Source organism: Oryctolagus cuniculus, chromosome 10 (genome assembly GCF_964237555.1).
Source record: "Oryctolagus cuniculus chromosome 10, mOryCun1.1, whole genome shotgun sequence".
NCBI classification, from domain to species: domain Eukaryota; kingdom Metazoa; phylum Chordata; class Mammalia; order Lagomorpha; family Leporidae; genus Oryctolagus; species Oryctolagus cuniculus.
The window spans coordinates 55,740,885-55,759,961 of record NC_091441.1 but is presented as its reverse complement, the minus strand read 5'-3'; the positions used below and the strand labels follow the sequence as shown (position 1 = coordinate 55,759,961).

Sequence of the window (19,077 nt, the reverse complement as noted above, 5' to 3'; positions counted from 1 at the left end):
GAGTGCAGTGGAGGATGGCCCAAGTGCTTGGGCCCTGCACCCCATGGGAGACCAGGAGAAGCACTTGGTTCCTGGCTTTGGATCAGCGCGGTGTGCTGGCTGTGGCGGCCATTGGAGGGTGAACCAATGGCAAAGGAAGACCTTTCTCTCTGTCTCTATCTCTCTCACTGTCCATTCTGCTTGTCAAAAAAAGTTTAGTGTTTTGACATAAGTTATCCCTGGATAGCTTACTATGGATTTTGTTATTTTTCCTGTTTTTGAAGTGAACAACAAAGCAAAAGACATTACATAGAGATGTAGCGCACACTCTCAGAAAAAATGCTGATGAGAAAGATTATGTTGAATTACTCTGTGTGAGTGTGTAATTCAAAGTTTAGATGTAAGATGATAATAACAGCTCAAAGCATACAGTTGTATATAGATATTTCTTCTTGGAATGGTAAAGCATTCTACTAAAAATATAGCTTATCACTTTTCCAATTTAACTATTACGAAGTCTTTATGAACATTTTTTTATTTTCCTGAATGCTACATTCAAAAAACCACTAGATAATTTACCTGTTACATTTCCTGAGTTTGATAAAGGAAAGAAGAGAATTTTCCAACATTTTACAAATAAGCCATTTGCAGTAGAAACTATTTTTAGAAGATAATGTAGGCAAACTTGTAATTCTAGTATCAGTTAAAATTTGTTGAGGGTATCTAATATTCTCAAGCTATAAGATCTTTAAAAACTTACTATGCTACTTATTTTTAAAAATCAATTCATGGGTAGCCGGTGCCATGGCTCACTAGGCTAATCCTCTGCCTGCGGCGCTGGCACTCCGGGTTCTAGTCCTAGTTGGGGCGCCAGATTCTGTCCCGGTTGCTTCTCTTCCAGTCCCTCTCTCTGCTGTGGCCCAGGAGTGCAGTGGAGGATGGCCCAAGTGCTTGGGCCCCTGTACTCGCTTGGGAGACCAGGAAGAAGCACCTGATTACTAGCTTCAGATCGGCGCAGCGCACTGGCAGTAGCAGCCATTTGGGGGGTGAACCAACGGAAGGAAGACCTTTCTCTCCGTCTGTCTGTCTCTCTCACTGTCTAACTCTGCCTGTCAAAAAAATAAAATAAATAAATAAATAAAATAAAAATCCATTCATGGTGTTGGTGCTGTGGTGTAGCGAATGAAGCTGCCTCCTGCAGTGCTGGCATCCCATATGGGCACCAGTTCAAGTCCTGGCAGCTCCACTTCCAATCCAGCTCTCTGCTATGGCCTGGGAAAGCAGTAGAAGATGGCCCAAGTCCTTGGGGCCCTGAACTCACATGGGAGACCCGGGGGAAGCTCCTGGTTTCTGGCTTCAGATCGCCGCAGCTCCAGCCATTGTGGCCAATTGGGGAATGAACCAGTGGATGAAGATCTCTCTCTCTCTCTCTCTCTCTCTCTCTCTGCCTCTCCTCTCTTTCTGTATAACTCTGACTTTCAAATAGATAAATAAATCTTTTAAAAAAAAAGTAAGCAAATTAAATTCCAGGCATCTTCTATTTAAAAAAATCAATTCACAATTTATTCAATTGTATTAGAAAGTATCATTGTTTTCATAATGACAGGACCTTTATTCTAGAAGCTATCAATTGAGAGTAACTGTTTCTTAGGTTGATAACATTTTAAGGAGATTGAATTGTGTACTGATACAGCTCATTTAAGATTTCTTTCAGAGTGATGTTTAAGTCTTAGAAATTAGCAGAGGAAGGCAACACTTATATTCATGTTCTCTCTCATCAGAGTTTTCTGTGGTACTGTTTTCCAGACTGTGCTAGCCTGATGAAAAAGTGTGTGCAGTGTCGTGCAGTAGTGGAGCGAAGAGTGCCTTTCATCATGTGCTGTGGAGGGAAGAGTTCGGAAGATGCTACTGATGACATCTGTGAGTGGGTTTTCTGAAGCATTTTCTAGTTTGCTTTCTTATTAGGATGTGCACAAACACCTCTTATTTATATTGTACTATTGCCTTGTAAAACGTAAGATATGAGTTGGATCAAAGGAGTAGGTATAGTTTTCTGGTGTCTTTGTTAAATTTTAAAAATCCTGAAATTATATTTCTCTGGTTTATTGATATGATTGTACAACTTTAAACCTTAGTGCTTTAGAAAATGTTTAATTTTCTTTATTTGAAAACAGAGAGAGAAAGAGACAGAACCAGACAAGGTCTGCCATCTTCTGGTTCACCTCCCATTGCGGGCAACAGCCAGCCCTGGGCCAGGCTAAAGCCAAGAGTCCAGAGCTCAGTCTGTGTCTTTATATGGGTGGTAGGACCCAATTTCTTGAACCATCACCTATTGTCTCCCAAGGTATGCATTAGCAGGAAGCTGGAATCGAAAGTGGAGCTAGGAATCCAACCCAGGCACTTAGATATGGGAGTGTGTTAGCTTCTGTGCCAAACGCCTGCCCTTATAACCATTGGTCTTTTGAGAAAAATCCATATATAGTATAAAGAATAGTGCTGTGTTCTTGCTGAAAGAAAATTAGCTCTTTATTTTTTTTAAGATTTATATATTTATTTGAAAGAGTTAGAGAGGGAGAGACAGAGAGAGAGAGAGATCTTCCATCCATTGATTCACTCCCCAATGTCCCCAATAGCTGGGCAGGCCAGGCTGAAGCCAGGAGCCGGGAGCTTCTTCCAGGTCTTGCATATGGGTGCAGGAGCCCAAGCGCTTGGGCCATCCTCTGTTGCTTTCCCAGGCCATTAGCAGGGAACCAAATCAGAAATGAAGCAGCCAGGACTCAAACAGGTAACCATATGGGATGCCAGATGGCAGCTTTAACTACTACACCACAACCCTTGCCCCTGCTCTTTATTTTTCAGGTGTTATTTAGTGTACTTTAAAATAAGAAATAATACTACTAATTATTTTTTCAAGTGTTTGAAAGTATTTACCTGATTCCTTTATGTAGCACAAAATGATTTCTTTTCACATACAGTAGAAATTTATTTCCAAAAATGAATATTGGAACATTTATTTTTTTGTGGGGTAGTAATGATTTGGGACAAAGTGATAGAGGTAATCTGAAGTATAACCTGATAGGCAAGTGTAAAAATGAAAAATACATGATTTACCTTCAGTCATTTAAATAGTGTAACTGCTTCAAATTTTTTTTTATCTTTGCCCTAGGTATTAGCTGGATGACATATTTATTTAAAGATGTATTTATTTGAGAGGCAGAGACAGAGAGAGGTCATTGATCTGTTGCTTCCCAAGTGGCCGCAATGCGTGGAGCTGGGCCAATCTGAAGCCAGGAGCCAGGTGCTTCTTCCAGGTTTCCTGTGTGGGTGCTGGAGCCCAAGCTCTTGAGCCGCCTTCCACTGCTTTCCCAGGCCATTAGCAGGGAGCTGGATCAGAAATGAGGCAGTTCTGACTCAGTTGAGCCCATATGGAATGCTGGCTCTGCAGGGAGATGCTTAACCTACTGTGCCACAGTACTGGCCCCTGGATGGTTTATTTTAATTTCTTTGTTCTGTGAAGTGTTTTGTGAACAGATGAGGAAGAACAACATTGTGGCCACTTTTTTTCTAATTTCTTTTTTTCTTTGAAAGGCAGAGTAACAAGAGAAAGAGGGAAAGAAAAGGGAAATCTTCTGCCTACTGGTTCACTCCCCAAATGGCTGCAACAGCCAGGTCTGGGCCAGGCAAAAGCCAGGAGCCAGGAACTCCATTGAAGTCTCCCACTATGTGGCAGGGATACCAGTAGATGAGGCACCTTCTGCTGCCTTCCCAGGCATAGTAGGAAGCTGGAATGGAAGTAGAACAGCTGGGACTCAGCCTACTCCCCGATATGGGATGCAGGTGGTGACTTAACTCACTGCACCATGAGGATGTCTTCACTGTAGTCAGTTTTACCCAAGGCTTTTGTTTTTATCACAAGAAGACCAGAATAAAAATCCCAGGCACAGATTGACTGGAATGAAAGACCAACTATCTGGCAGCAGGAAAAGGAAAATCGAAGGTTTCCCTGTGTGTTGGCAGACTACTTACTGATCATGGCCTTTCTTGAGTGCCTCATCTCGGATCAGTAACATTTAGTTCCTAAAGAAAGGAAGCTATGTTTTTGTGTGTCCTAATAAAAATAATCTTCAGAAACTTTTGAAGATAATTATTGTCGCCAGAATTTACCAAAACCCTGTGTTGGTTAGGGAACAGGAAAAAACAAAAAGGATAAAACGTATTTGTGAACTTGGTAAAGGAAAGTAGTAGAGCCTTGGACACCCAGAAGTTTGTGTGTGGATTGTTGTTGGGCTGAGTTAAATACTTGTATAAGTAGAATTAATGTGCAAACCTGTTTTCTTTTGGGAGGTTATAAATGAAAGAATATAACATGAATGTTACTGTTTATCTGTTCAAGTGTGAAAAAATTTTAGGTTTAACGTTTTTAATAAACAAAACAGTAATAGTTTTAGAAATATTATGTCAAAACAATGATAACTGAAAAGCTGTTATTTCTGTTATAGCAAGTGGGAATATTCCAGTGTTACAAAAGGACAAGGACAACACCAACGTCAATGCAGATGTGCAAAAGTTGCAGCAGCAGTTACAGGACATTAAGGAGCAGGTAATGATTTCTTCATGTTAAACAGTTTTCGGGATAGCAGTTGATATTATTCTATAAAACTAGTGTTCAAAAAACCAAACTAGTGTTTTCTGTTGTGGCATGGTTTATATTTTTGTATCCCTTGTGTTATTTGAATGTTTGGAGTAATATCTGAGTAGACAGTTTAATGATAGTTCTGTCCAAAACAAAAGTACAAATAACTAATTATATAAAAAATGCTCCACCTGTATTAATGTTCAGGAAATGAAAAATTAAGTCCATAATTAGGTGATTTTTTTTCACACCTACTGGACTGAAGAAATGTTAGAGAGTTGTCAGTATCAAGTGTTAGGCAGAATATGTAGCAGTTGTTAAGTTGTACATTTCTAACAAATCTAAATTAGCGAAAGCACTTAGGAAAAAAATTTTTTGTTGTCTCATGAAACTAAATAGGATATAATTGAGGAATATAAACCTGTGGGAAATCACACATATGTTAAAAGTCAAGGGTAATGGTTTTCTTGGCTGGGGAAGTCTGGGAAGGGGCAGAGGGAAGTTTCTGTAGTACTGTTGCTCCACTTCCTGGTCCGAGTACTACCAATTACAAGAGTTTGTGAACTTCTACTAAACTTTATATGATCATGCATATTTCCATAGAAATATGATCTAGTAAAAAGGAAAAGTGTATTTGTACACACACACCCTATAAAAAAGAACAACAGAAAGATAAAAGTAAATTCAGAAGAGTGGTTATCAGTGAGGAGTGGAAAGAGAAGACTGGGAGGATTTTAATATTCTGAAGCTGTGATTATTCTGATTATCTCTATCCTTGTCCTATGAGACAGGTAGAAAGATGAAGCTGTTTTTTTTTTTTTTGTTTTTTGTTTTTTGTTTTTTTTTGACAGGCAGAGTGGACAGTGAGAGAGACAGAGAGAAAGGTCTTCCTTTGCCGTTGGTTCACCCTCCAATGGCCGCCGCGGCCGGCGCACTGCGGCCGGCGTACCGCACTAATCCGATGGCAGGAGCCAGGAGCCACGTGCTTTTTCTGGTCTCCCATGGTGTGCAGGGCCCAAGCACCTGGGCCATCCTCCACTGCACTCCCTGGCCACAGCAGAGAGCTGGCCTGGAAGAGGGGCAACCGGGACAGAATCCGGCGCCCCAACCAGGACTAGAACCCGGTGTGCTGGCGCCGCTAGGCGGAGGATTAGCCTAGTGAGCCGCGGCGCCGGCCTTGAAGCTGGTTTTTGAAACACATCTGTGATAAACATTTTAGCTCCTAATTGTGAATTAAAATTGTTCTTAAAAGAAATAACAGAACTTAGTGAGCCCTGTTATGGATCTTAAAGAGTAATTCTGCTCTAATTTTATCCAAAGTTTAGCAGTTTAGAGAAGCTTATCCTTCCTTAAATAATCATTAACCCATATGTAATCATTACAGTTTCTAAACAGTTGTAATAAAACTCCTTTTCTGGGGTGGGATTTTAGCACAGAGGTTAAAACACTGCTTGAAACGCCCACATCCTGTGTTGGAGTGCCTGGTTAGAGTCCTGGCTCCACTTCTGATTCCAGCTTTCTGCTAATGAGCATCATGGGAGACAGCAGGTGATGCCTCAAGTGCATGGTTTCCTGTCACCCAAGTAGACCTGGATTGAGTTCTAGACTCCTAACTTCAGCTTGGTCCAGCCCTGAGTCTTGCAGGCATTTGGGGAGTAAATCAACAGATGACAAATATCTTTCCCTGTCTCTCGGTCTTTCAAATAAAATGGGGAAAAAATACTATATTTTCTGAAGTATAATGGGATATCTTATAGGGGGACCTCTTTCTTCAAGATTATCAAGAAAACATCTTGACACAGGCTGCACAGATATGTTTACTTTTGGAAATGAGAATTAGGCTGGCGCCGCGGCTCAATAGGCTAATCCTCCACCTGCGGTTCCAGCACACCGGGTTCTAGTCCCGGTCGGGGCGCCGGATTCTGTCCTGGTTGCCCCTCTTCCAGGCCAGCTCTCTGCTGTGGCCAGGGAGTGCAGTGGAGGATGGCCCAAACTGCACCCGCATGGGAGACCAGGAGGAAGCACCTGGCTCCTGGCTTCAGATGAGCGCGGTGCACCGGCCGCAGCAGCCATTAGAGGGTGAACCAACGGAAAAAGGAAGACCTTTCTCTGTCTCTCTCTCTAACTGTCCACTCTGCCTGTCAAAAAAAAAAAAAAAAAAAAATGGAAATGAGAATTAAATAGACCACTTAAAAATTTAATGGAAAGAAACAAAGCATTTATTTAGTTAGTTATCTGTGAGACGGAGAGGATGAGACAGAAAGAGAACCAGCTCCCATGTGCTGCTTGAGCCTGGTGCTGAATCCAAGCACTTCAGTATGGGCCGTGGATGGGTATCCTAACTGGTGGCTAGGTCAAATGCCTAAAGACACTGAAAAGGTGGTTTGGCTCTTTAAAGAGCAAGAACTCTGGGAACTCGTGACCCAAGTTCATTTTACATCATGCCTTGAGAAAAGCTGTAAATTCTGCTAAACCCCACTCTCCTCATATCTAAAGTGGGAGTGACAATAGGACTGAGATTATTTTAGCCTTAGCGTAGTGCCTGCAAGAGTTCTTAGCTACATCTCTGCCCTGCTCTGACTGCCCAGATGTGCCCAAGACATTGTGTTCTTTTCATGTAAGAGCTGTCAGGGACTGCTGGGGAATCTGATTCGGGCTGAATAGGACTGTTTTCTTAACAAAGATGATATTTTAAATTGTTTTTTAAAAAAGCAACAAGAGATTGACTAAAACAAAAGAAAATTGATGTTACAGAATTGCCACATGTTATACTTTTGGAATATAAAATGTGTTAGCATTTATTACATTATTTTTTTATTTGTTGCCTCACATTACAGACAATGTGCCCTGTGTGTTTGGATCGTCTGAAGAATATGATTTTCCTCTGTGGCCATGGAACATGCCAGCTCTGTGGAGATCGCATGAGTGAATGTCCCATATGTCGCAAGGCTATTGAACGAAGGATTCTTTTATATTAACTGAGAAACACAGTGTGTTTTGTTAACTAAGGAGTATCTGGTCATGAGATCTCAGTAAGCTAGTTGGAAGTTGTAATGAATTAATTTCTGGTATCATAGTTTCTTTACTAGAGTGTAATTAGACTGCAAATATATGAACAAAACTACAAAGCAGTATTTTGAAAGGGTGTGGGTTTTTTTGTTTTCCTTTTAAATTTGAAACATCTAATCCATGTAATTCATAGGTAATTTGCTTTTGACTTCTAAGGGGAAAATCCTTTAAGGGTATCCTGGGGTGTTTTTTATTGTAATTTCTCTTATAGTTTATAAATTTGTTAAGACCTCAAAAGACATAATTCCTTGTGATCAGTCAGCTATTAGTATATCATGATTTTACTCAGTGAATTGATACAGATAACTCTAAAAAGTCATTCATGAAATGAAAGGGGCAAGTCAAATTATTATGTAAAATATGTGAAGTGCTAAAATTGTGGGACAAGTTCCAGATAGTTAAGGGGATGTTGAAGGGAAATTCTTTTTTTAATATAATAGGAAATTATCCAAATGTTTGTTTCTGAATTCTTAGAGTAAATGGAAGCATAGAATAATAAGAAAATAGTGACTTTGTATTTGGTTTATTTTGTGGATTTAAAAGGAAAATAGTTTAACTTGAATTAAATTACCAGTTTCAAAATGACTATTAGACATGTTAAAAGGAAAAATAAGCAATCATAGTGGAGAATTGAAGGAGAAAAAATAAAAGAGTACTTGTTAACTGTCCATTATTAGTTGCATTTCTCATATTAATTTAGATACTGTTTGCTTCAGCCAGCCTTTTAAAAAAACATTTGTGAAAAGTGTATTCCAGTTTTCCCGGTGATTGCTTATCTGGCCTTGACTGACCAATAAGATGATGTTGCCCTGTTTGGGCCTTTGAGATTCTGATTAGCTTGGATGATACATTGTCCAGAGACAGCAATCTATATGTATCTGTATCTATTAATTCTGACAGTGTTACAGATTTTACCTTTGTCAAAAAGCCTTATTTCCATTCTTTCTCAGATAGGAGGTCTGACTATAAAGATCTCTTCTTTATACCTACAGATGAAGACATTATACTGCCAATAATATCCAAGACATAGTAGACAAACTAATAATAAATACTTATTTAGAAAGAGTGCCAGGGTATTTGCAAAAAATATGTCTGATTATCTGTGGATTTTTTGTTTTACACAGTTTGACTCTGTAGCATCTCATCTTTTTTTTTTTTTTTTTTTTTAACGAATTATCTTATCTGGGGTAACTGTACACATAAATGTTTTCAGATTCCTTGCTGCTAGATTATCAAAATATCCGCTGTTTACAGTAGTGTCTACTGTATATTGTTCATTAGCTTATTTCCCATGTGCACTTATTTCCTATATTTTTTGTGGCTTTTCCCCTGGCTAGCAATTTCAGCTTTTCTACAACAACTCAGTTAAAAGTACGAAGTGTCTAGTATTCATAGCTCTGTCTTTCTGGCTATTGAACTACTGCTGTCTTCCCAGTCCTGATGAAAGCAGTGGTGAGCTTTGCCAGCTGGTTTTGTAGTCTCGGCAACTTTCTATCTATGTTTAGCTGAGTAATTGTTATCATTTAAAACAGTAACCTTTTTAGAAATTTCGGATTTGAAACTACTTTTTGACTCCGTTATCTAATAAGGGGCCACTGAGGCTTTTTAAAAACTTTATTGGAACTTATAAAAAGATAGAACATATGAGTAATGTTATTCACATAAAGAGACAAACCCACTATCTTCTTGCAGATTTGAAAACAAAAGGTGTCAAGATTTTCCTTTTTTTCCCATGCCATTGGCCACTCCATATGCTTTTCAGGACATTGGCTGATATGGAGGGCACCTGGCTGATTGATGCAGATCTTGGCCAATCAGTGAACTGTGAGGCCCACAGCTTATCAGAGTAGGCCATTTTCAAATTCTTCTGAGCTGTAGTGTTAGAACTTAACGTTCCTAAAAGGTAATATCATCTTATAGACTAGTTTAAACATTTTCTCTCTATGAAAAATATAGTAACTTTATACTATAGAAGTCATAAAGTCACTATCACTTTAGTGCTAAGTAATTGTGGATTTTCTATTTTTATCATTTTCAAATGTATTTTATGAATAGAAAATGTTTATCTATTCATGTTTTCAAGCACCTAAAATTATTTTAAGTGTTAGGGCTTATGAGAGAGAATTTGATTATATTTGATCTTAGCTAAAAGTCCAAGAAGCAATGAGAGAATAAGATCAAGAACTCATTAAAGTGGTTTTCCTCCAACTCTCTGAAACTGCTACCTCTTATTCTATGTCTTGTCAGTACTTTGACAGATGTGTTTTCTCCTCATTAACTAAATCGCTTTATCCTGTGCCTCAAAAAGATCTTTACTTTTCCTGAAATTATTAAATAAATAAACAAATAAATGCAACCAACCAACCTTCTTTCAAAAAAGTATTCATTGGGCTTCAGGAGGTAGGTGTACAACACTGAATATGGCCAGCATCTCAGCACACTCAGGATTGATTGTGCGGTGGTTGCGTGTTTGGGATATTGTATAGTCAGAAGGAAAGCTCTGAAGGTACTGATAGGATTTCTTCCTAATGTTTCTGAAGAGTTGTCATTGTCAATCAGTCGAATTTGGATTCCTTCTCTGGACCCTCTCACCCTACCATGTTTTCTCCCTTATATTCTAAGAATGTCAGTTTTATTACTCAAAACACACACAAACAACTTACCAGATGGTGCTATTCCAATTATGTTTGCTCACATAATTTGACATTCTTATTGCTCATTTTATATATATATATATATATATATATATATATATATAGTTAATTTTGTTGGGAGCAAGAAGGTTTTTCAAGAGAAGATAATTTTGTATTAGTGTAGGAATATTATATTAGACAAACATGTAGTTTAGCTGGCTGATTATGCTTAAGATATTTGTAATTTTAAATATTGCAGGTTGACTAGCTACTGAGGCATAAAATTAATTAGTAGATAATGCTGGAAATCACTTTCTTAAATTTATATTTTTGATGATTTTAGTCTGTAAGATTTTCATGTGTTGAACTGCATGCTGCTTAAGATTTGTCCAGTTCAGATTTCCAAGCTTGCTAGTTAATTTTCTGTGGTAGAAACATGCTATCCAGCAGTGTATTGCTGAGTTGTTGTTCTTTGTTGTGAATTATGGACTCTTTTTGGACTAGGAATTATTCAAATTTATGGACTAAGAGAATTAGGGATAGGGAAAGGTCGGGTCAGGACAGTGGGATTGTTCCGACAAGTGAGAAGGAGAAAAGTCAGTGTTTGAATATGGAGATAAAAGAGGATCATGTGGATTTCTTCTGAGCATCAGTGGAGAGGGCAAATTTAAACCACATAATAAAAAGGGTCTTTCAACCTATTAATTTGTAGTTTAAATGACAGTTGCTCTGTAAATTTATAGACTTTATTATAGCTTGCTTTTTTTTTTAATCCAAAAAGGAAAAGCACTTATCCTCTTAGGATGTCTAAGATGTTTTATAGTAATACTTTGTGTAAAAAATTGCATTTTGAAATATGGGTTGTTTTGCATTATTTTGTTGTGGTAAAGTCATATAAAAGTCACCATCTGAACTATTCCTAAGTGTCCAGTTTGGTAGTGGTAAGTACATTCACATGGTGTGAAGCATCTCCAGAACTTCATCTTGTGAAACTGAAACTCCCCCATTATCCTCAGTAGGATAGAATTTGAGCCAAATGTAAATCAAGAAACAGCCAAATCACTTAGCAGTTTGTTTATGTTTGCAAGATCCAAAGTCATGGCAAACAACAGGTTCCTAAAATTTGGGGGAAAGACAACATTTCTTACCCTCTGCTCATAATCATAACTGAATAGGTTTTAAATGTGCTTAGTTGGAGAGGTTAGTTATTTCGCTTTGAGCCAGAGGGGAAAAACACATTTTAAATACCGGAATTAGGTTAGCTTTGAATTTGTACTAAATTGGGGTGGCAATAGATTTTCACAAAGTAAGTGTGCCTTGCTGTTGAAAATGTCAATTGTCTTAAGTCTCCTTGTAAAAGTTTCAAAGTATGTCTTTCTTTCAAAAAAGCAAACTAATTTCACTTACTCGAATATTATGATAGGAATGCTTACTGATATTACTTGATAATCATATATCCTTGGAACTTTAACATATATATATATAAAACTATAGCAGTATTAATAATTACAGTTGTACTTCTTTAAAACATTAAATTTGAGGAAACTGTTTAATGCTGTCTCATGTGTACATTGCTTTACTATAGTGAGGGGGAAAGTCTTTCAGATTGAGCCTCAGTTTACTGACAACTGGTTAGTAGTGGGTAAAACTACAGTATGAAAAATAGGAACTAGACAATGGAGCTGATGAATTAAAATTATAAGTTGCTACATTGGCATTTTCTACCTCCTTCTTGGTCAGAGTGTTACTTTTTCCAACACTTATTCTTATTTGTGAGTAAAGAGGAGATTGGATCCAGAGATTGAAATTGAGAATTTTGTTTTGTTGAGAATTTAAGCAGTAGGTACAAGAGAAGTGACTTGTCATATTAATTTGGTGCCTAAATCCATAACTACAAGTTACAATTGACATGTACAAAATGTCTGAGGAAGATAATATTGGTGAATATTTTACTTTCCCTGTATAGTCTACTAAGTTTTGTTTCATAAACACAACTTCTTTCCTCCAAAAAGCAAAATGGTCTTGTAATTTTTTTTATAAAATAAACAAATATGTGCCATTTTGTCTGAGATATATCATTTCAGGAAGCTATTGAAAGTTCTGACTCAGGGCTTTTTAACAGTTCAAGCAATTGTTAATTATATTTTAGAAATTCCATCCACATAATTCTTCAGTGCCTTGAAAGAATTATTAACTTGGCAACACTATTAAAACTTCACAGAAGGCGGTCAGTAGTGCACGTGTGTTATAACGATGTACACTTTCATAAGTCATATTGCTCAGCTGTGTAAGAGTGATACTGTGTGTATGCTGGGTTTGGGTAATTCTTTAAAGGAAATCTCCTAGATTTGCACTTGATACTCATTTTTAAAAAACTGATTATTTATGGCCATGACACTGTTACCAGAAAAGTAATTCTATGTTAAGCCATTATGCAGAGTCATCTATAAGTAGCATCTGGGAAGAGAAGATGGAGCTTACAGTTTGCTATTTTAGAATGAAAGGATCTGTTTGGGAAACACAGATTGTCTTCCCCTCAAAGGAAAAATAAAATACTTCTATTCAGCTCATTCCGTTTTTTTAAAAAAATATTTTTAAAGGAAACCATGAATTGCATGTTATTCTTAATGCTGGTCTTGTAGACTAAATGTAGAAAATTGTTTTTCTCTTAGTTCAGTATACTTGTGTTATTCTAAATGCATTGTATTCAGTGGAAGAAAGCAGTTAATAATTGGACCCTTAGCAGTGTTTTCCTTTGCATTTTCCCCAGTTTTTTAGCTTTCAATGTTGTATTAAATTTAAAGTCTTATTTGTGAATATAGTTTCTATATGGCAAATGATTCTTAATAGTTTTGTTAAAAAATGTTTGGTAGGAGCTAAGTTTTTAAAAATAAATGCAAACCTGTACCATTAATAAAATCTATAGTATTATATCATACAATGCTTTTCTCTGATCTTTTGAAAACTGTTCTTTATAGTAGTATACTTGGGTTTTGATTCTTAAGGCATTTGAGAACAAATTGTAGCACATCAAAAAATCTGTTTGTGTTGGAAAGGAAATTACTGTGTCTTTGAGAAACAAGGACATCTGTCTCCAACTCAATGTCAGACCTAAATATTCCCATCTAGAAGACTGTCCTTGCAGTTGTTTACATTTAGGTACCTCTATCCAAAGGGCCAAAGAAGCTTTTTGTATTTTAACACCTCACACTCTTTGAAGATTAAGTTGTATTGTGAAATTACCAAAAGTCTGAATGGGATAAATTTGATAGTAAATCAAGCAGTCAGGAAGACTCAACTTTTTCTGTGAAAACTTTCTTTCCTTTCACAACACAGATGTAGATTTCAATTTCAAGAGACAACCACTTCAAGGCAATGATTTATTTTAGTTTTGTGGTTGTCTGAGTAACTGAATGACCTGGGGACTATTTTATTTTTCAAACACTTATTTGTGAAGTTATTAAGGCTGTCTAGTTCCAGTTCAGAAGATTAGGTCTCTTTTGGATGTTTAAGAGAAAAACCATCTGAAATAAAATCTTTTGTTTATTTGAAAAAAGCATATGTACTCCAACTTTAAAATTGTGAATTTATTTTGGGTAACCTCCAAATAACTGTATTTTTAAATTTCTGTTGCTGTATAATTAGATATTCCATGGCAATATTTTTTATTGAATTGGAACTGTATAGGTTTTTAAAATAAAGACATTTTAGAAAGTCTGCTTTATACTTTTTTTTATCATTGACAGATATTCACCCTTCACAGAGGATGAAATTATTTGATATTCTTAGAGTGCAGCATTTCCCAAACTTAGGGACAATAAAACCTCTTAAATGGTGCATTGCAGAGCAGTGATAGCTTATAAGATACAATGAACACATGAATTAAAATAGAACACTCAGAACTCTCTCATGAATTAATTTCTGAAGAATGATAATTTGGCCAGTGGTTTCTCCATTTATAACAAAACTAGTTGATAAACTTATTTTTATTTTGTTGAAAAGAAAAAGTTAAACATGGGCTGGCATTGTGGTGTAGTGGGTTAAAGCCCTACCTACAGTGCTGGCATCCCATTTGGGCACCAGTTTGTGTTCCAGCTGCTCCACTTCTGATCTAGTTCTTGCTGATGTGCCTGGGAAAGCAGTGGAGAATGGCCCAAGTGCTTGGGCCCCTGCAGCCATGTGGGAGACCCAGATGAGGCTCCTGGTTCCTGGCTTTGGCCAGGCCCAGCACTGGCCATAACAGCCATCTGTGGATTGAACCAGCAAATGGAAGGTATTTCTCTCTCTCTGTCAATCTTTCTAAATATATAAATAAATCTTAAAACAAAAACAAGCAATATCTTGATCAGAACATTGACAGTTTGGGAAGTGCTTTTAAAGGAGAGATTAACCCTAATTTAATAGGAAACTAGAGAAACAACCAGTCAGAGAGCCTTTGCCTGTTGACTGTGGTCATAGGGTAAACTACTGCTCCAGAAATTGTAGACACTGGCAAGCAGATACAGAGAATCCTAGTGAAGACCAGAGGAAAATTCCCGAATGCTTCTGGCAAGGGGAGGAGAATAAAGAGCAGTATTTCAACACAAACTGAGCAAATCAGACAGCTGGCCTTTACACGTCCTTATCCTTTCTTTGTGTTTGGAGCTTACCAGCTAGCTCCTGTTTTTCCGTGCTTTTCTCTATTTACTTTTTTTAAAGATTTGTTTATTTGAAAGGCAGAGTGACAGATTGAGATCTTCCATCTGCTGGATCTCTGCCCAAATGGCTGCAATGGCTGGACCTGGTCGAGGCTGAAGCCAAGAGCCCAGAACTCCCATCTGGGTTTCCCACGTGGATGGCAGCAGCCCAGGCACCTGAAGCATCAGTTGCCTTTCCAGGTGCATTGGCAGGGAGCTGGATCAAAAGAGGAGTAGCTGGGACTTGGACCAACACTGTAATGTGGGATGCCCATGTCATAAGCAGCAGCTTAACTCGCTATTGACAATGCCAGCTTCTCTCTTTTTATTTTTAATTAGTTTTATTTGAGAGAGAGAGATCCTCCATCTGCTGATTCATACCACAAATGCCTGCAAAAGCCAGGATGGGGAGCCAGAACTCAGAATAATCTGAGTCTGCCACAGGGATAGCAGGTGCTGATACTTGATCCATCACTACTGTCTCACAGGATGCGCATTAGCAGAAAGTTCAATCAGAAGCAGAGTTGCCAGCACTCAAATCCAGGCACTGTGATACGGATTGCAGACTTCCCAAGTGACAAGTGCTGTACCAAGAGCCGGCCCCTCTTCCAGTTCTGAATGTTATAAAATCGAGTCACCCCATTGTGCTGTGGAACACCAGAATTTGTTACTTCTAATTGTTTCATTATTTGTTCTTATCTCCCTCTATCCCCTTTCTTCCAGAGAACAGAAGCAAACACTTTCTAATTCATTGTTACCCCGAAACAGATAAAGACATTGCAAGAAAGGAAGCTACCTACTGACGTCCTCCGTGAACATCAGTGTAAAAGTCCTCAACAAATTATAAGTATAGAAGTTGAATCTAGCAATGTATAAAACGATGTATGCAGCATGACCAAGTAGGTTTTATTCCAGGTATGTGAGGCTGGTTCAATCCTTAAGTCGGTCAGTGTAGCCCATTATATCAACAGGCTAAAGAAGAAAACTCACCTGACCATATGAACAGAAGGCAAACACTTGACAAAATCCCCATTTCGGGGGACCCGTGCTGTGGCGTAGTGGGTAAAGCTGCTGCCTGCAACACTGGCATCTCATATGGGTGCCAATTTGAGTCCCTGCCTGCTGCTCCACTTCCGACCTAGCTCCCTGCTAATGGCCTGGGAAAGCAGTAGAAGATGGCCCAAGTGCTTGGGCCCCCACACCTACATGGGAGAACAGGAAGAAGCTCCTGGCTTCTGACTCCTGCCTGGCCCAGCCACGGCTGTTGCAGCCATCTAAGGAGTAAAGCAGTGGAGGGAAGGTCATTCTCTGTTTTCTTTCTCTAACTCTGCCTTTCAAATAAATAAATGTTAAATAAATCTTAGAAACCTCATTCATGACAAACATTTCAGCAAATGAAGAATAGGAGAGAATCTCATCATCTTCAGGGCCTGGCGCTGTGGCTTAGCAGATAAAGCCACTGCCTGCAGTGTCAGCATCCCATATGGGCACCAGCTCGAGTCTCAGCTGCTCCACTTCCTATCCAGCTCTCTGCTATGGCCTGGGAAACAGTGGAAGATGGCCCAAGTCCTTGGGCCCCTGCACCTGCCTGAGAGACCCAGAAGAACCTCCTGGCTCCTGGCTCCGAATCGGTGCAACTCTGGCTGTTGCAGCCAATTGAGGAGTGAACAGTGGATGAAGAATCCCTCACCCCACCCGGCTTCTCTTTCTCTGTGTGTGTGACTCTGACTTTCAAATCAATCAATCAATCTTTAAAAAAACTCCAAAAATCCTACAGGTAGCATTTTTTAAAAGATTTATTTATTTGAATGGCAGAGTTGCAAGAGAGAGAGAGAGAGTGAGCTTCTGTCCACTGGTTCACTCCCCAAATGCCTGCAACAGCCAAAGCTTGGCTAATCTGAAGTCAGGAGCCAGGAGCTTCTTCTTGGTCTTCCATTTGGATACAGGGGCCCAAGGACTTGAACCATCTTCTGCTGCTTTCCTAAGCACATTAGCACAGATCTGGATCAGAAGTGGAGCACCCAGGTCTCGAACTGGTGCCCATATGGGATGCCAGCACTGCAGGTGGTGGCTTTACCTGCTATGCCACAGCACTGGCCCCCAGCTATCATCATCTTGATGCTGAGGACCGGGATGTATTCCCCTAAGACTGGGAACAAAGCAAAGTTGTCCCCTGTCACTACTCTTCATCGTTTTACTGCAGTCCTAGCTGATGCAGTAAGAAAAATATATTACTCTTGTTGCATTACTTTAATGAAATACCTGCAGCAGGCTACTTTTGAAGAAAAGAGGTTTATGCAGATCTGTTTTGGAGGCTGAAAGACGTGGGGCATGACTCTCATGAGGACTCCGTGGTGGGTGGTGTCACAGTGTTGGGGTGCTGCTTCGGCCGTTGCGGCCATCTGGGGAATGAACCAGCAGCTGAAAGACACCTTTCTCTCTTTCTCTCTGCCTCTGTCTCTGTCTCTGTCTCTGTCTCTCTGTAACTCTGCCTTTCAAATAAATAAATCTTTAAAAAAAAAAAAAAAAAGCACAAAAGAACTTAGGGCTGGTGTGTGGCACAGTGTAAAAGGAAGCCTCTGCTTGTGACAGTGGCGTCCCAAATAGGTGCTGATTCCAGTCCCGGCTACTCCACTTCTAATGCCTTTAAGGAAGTGAAAAGCTAAGTCATGATTGGTAGAAAATATTTTGCAAACTACTCTTTTTTTTTTTTAAAGATTTATTTATTTGAAAGGCGGAGTTACAGAGGCAGAAAAAGTCTTCCATCTGCTGGTTCACTCCCCAAATGGCTGCAACAGTCAGAACTGGGCCGATCCAAAGCTGGGAGCTGGGAGCTTCTTCCTGGCCTCCCACGTGGGTGCAGGGGCCCAAGGACTTGGGCCATCTTCCACTGCTTTCCAAGGCCATAGCAGAGAGCTGGATAGGAAGTAGAGCCTCGAGCTGGTGCCCATATGGGATGCTGGTACTGCAGGTGGCACCACCAGAGCACCGACCCCACAAACTACTTTTGATAAAGGATGTGAATCCAAAATATATGAAGAAGTCTTAAAACTGAATAATAAGTAAATAACTCAGTTTTAAAAATGGGCCAAAGAGCTGAACAGACACCTCACTAAAGACAGGAGACAAGCAAATGAAAAGATGCTGCGCATCGTATGTCTTGGAATTGCAATTTACAACAGACATGAGGGGCTGACCCTGTGGCGTAGTGGGTAAAGCCGCTGCCTGCAGTGGTGGCATCCCATATGGGCACCGGTTTGAGTCCCGGCTGCTCCACTTCTGATCCAGCTCTCTGTTTGGCCTGGAAAAGCAGTGGAAGATGGCCCAAGTCCTTGGACCCCTGCACCTGCATGGGAGACCCGGAAGAAGCTCCTGGCTCTTGGCTTCAGATCAGCGCAGCTCTGGCCATTGCGGCCAATTGGGAAGTGAACCAATGGATGGAAGACTCTCTCTCTCTCTCTCTCTCTCTCTCTCTCTCTCTCTCTCTTCCTCTCCTCTCTTTGTGTAACTCTTTCAAATAAATAAATAAATCTTTAAAAAAAAAAAAAACAATAGAACAACATAAGATACTGCCACCCATCTGGTGGAATGGCTAAAACCCAAAATCTAACATTACCAAATGCCTACAAGGAAGTGCAGTTGTAGAATCTCATTCATTGCTAGTAGTAGGGCAAAATGATCCAGCCACTTTAGAAGACAATTGGAAAACTAACCATAGTATCACCATATTTGCAATTTGACCAAATAAGTTGAAAACTTAACACTTCATATAAAAATCTGCACATGAAGTTTTATTCCTAATTGCCTCAAGCTGAAAACAACCCTGTTGTTACTCAATAGCTGAATGGTTAAACATCCTGTACTGAATCTTTACAATGGAAGATCATTCATAAATAAAAAGAAGTGACACTGTCTCTCCAGTTTGGTTCAGTGTCTACTAATCCTGCTGACCTCCTCTGGGAAGAAGGGGAGAAAGAATGAAGAGGCATGGCCCAGGCCCCTGGAACCACAGAGGCCAGGTATATGGGGTCCCACAGCGTCCTCCTCTCCTCTCTGTCTGCCCGGAACATCCCTGCTCAAGACGTCC

At 39.4% G+C, this 19,077-nt stretch overlaps 1 protein-coding gene across 1 annotated transcript in view; it reads left to right on the top strand.

Moving 5' to 3' along the window:
* The window catches only part of MIB1 (MIB E3 ubiquitin protein ligase 1), a 164,424-nt gene extending 151,172 nt beyond the window's left edge, over positions 1 to 13,252 (top strand). The window contains exons 19-21 of the mRNA XM_002713451.5: positions 1,786 to 1,899; positions 4,479 to 4,579; positions 7,450 to 13,252. Coding sequence (XP_002713497.1) covers positions 1,786 to 1,899; positions 4,479 to 4,579; positions 7,450 to 7,590 — 356 coding nt within the window. The 3' untranslated portion in view covers positions 7,591 to 13,252. The remainder of the gene's footprint in view (positions 1 to 1,785; positions 1,900 to 4,478; positions 4,580 to 7,449) is intronic.
* Positions 13,253 to 19,077: the final 5,825 nt, after the last annotated feature.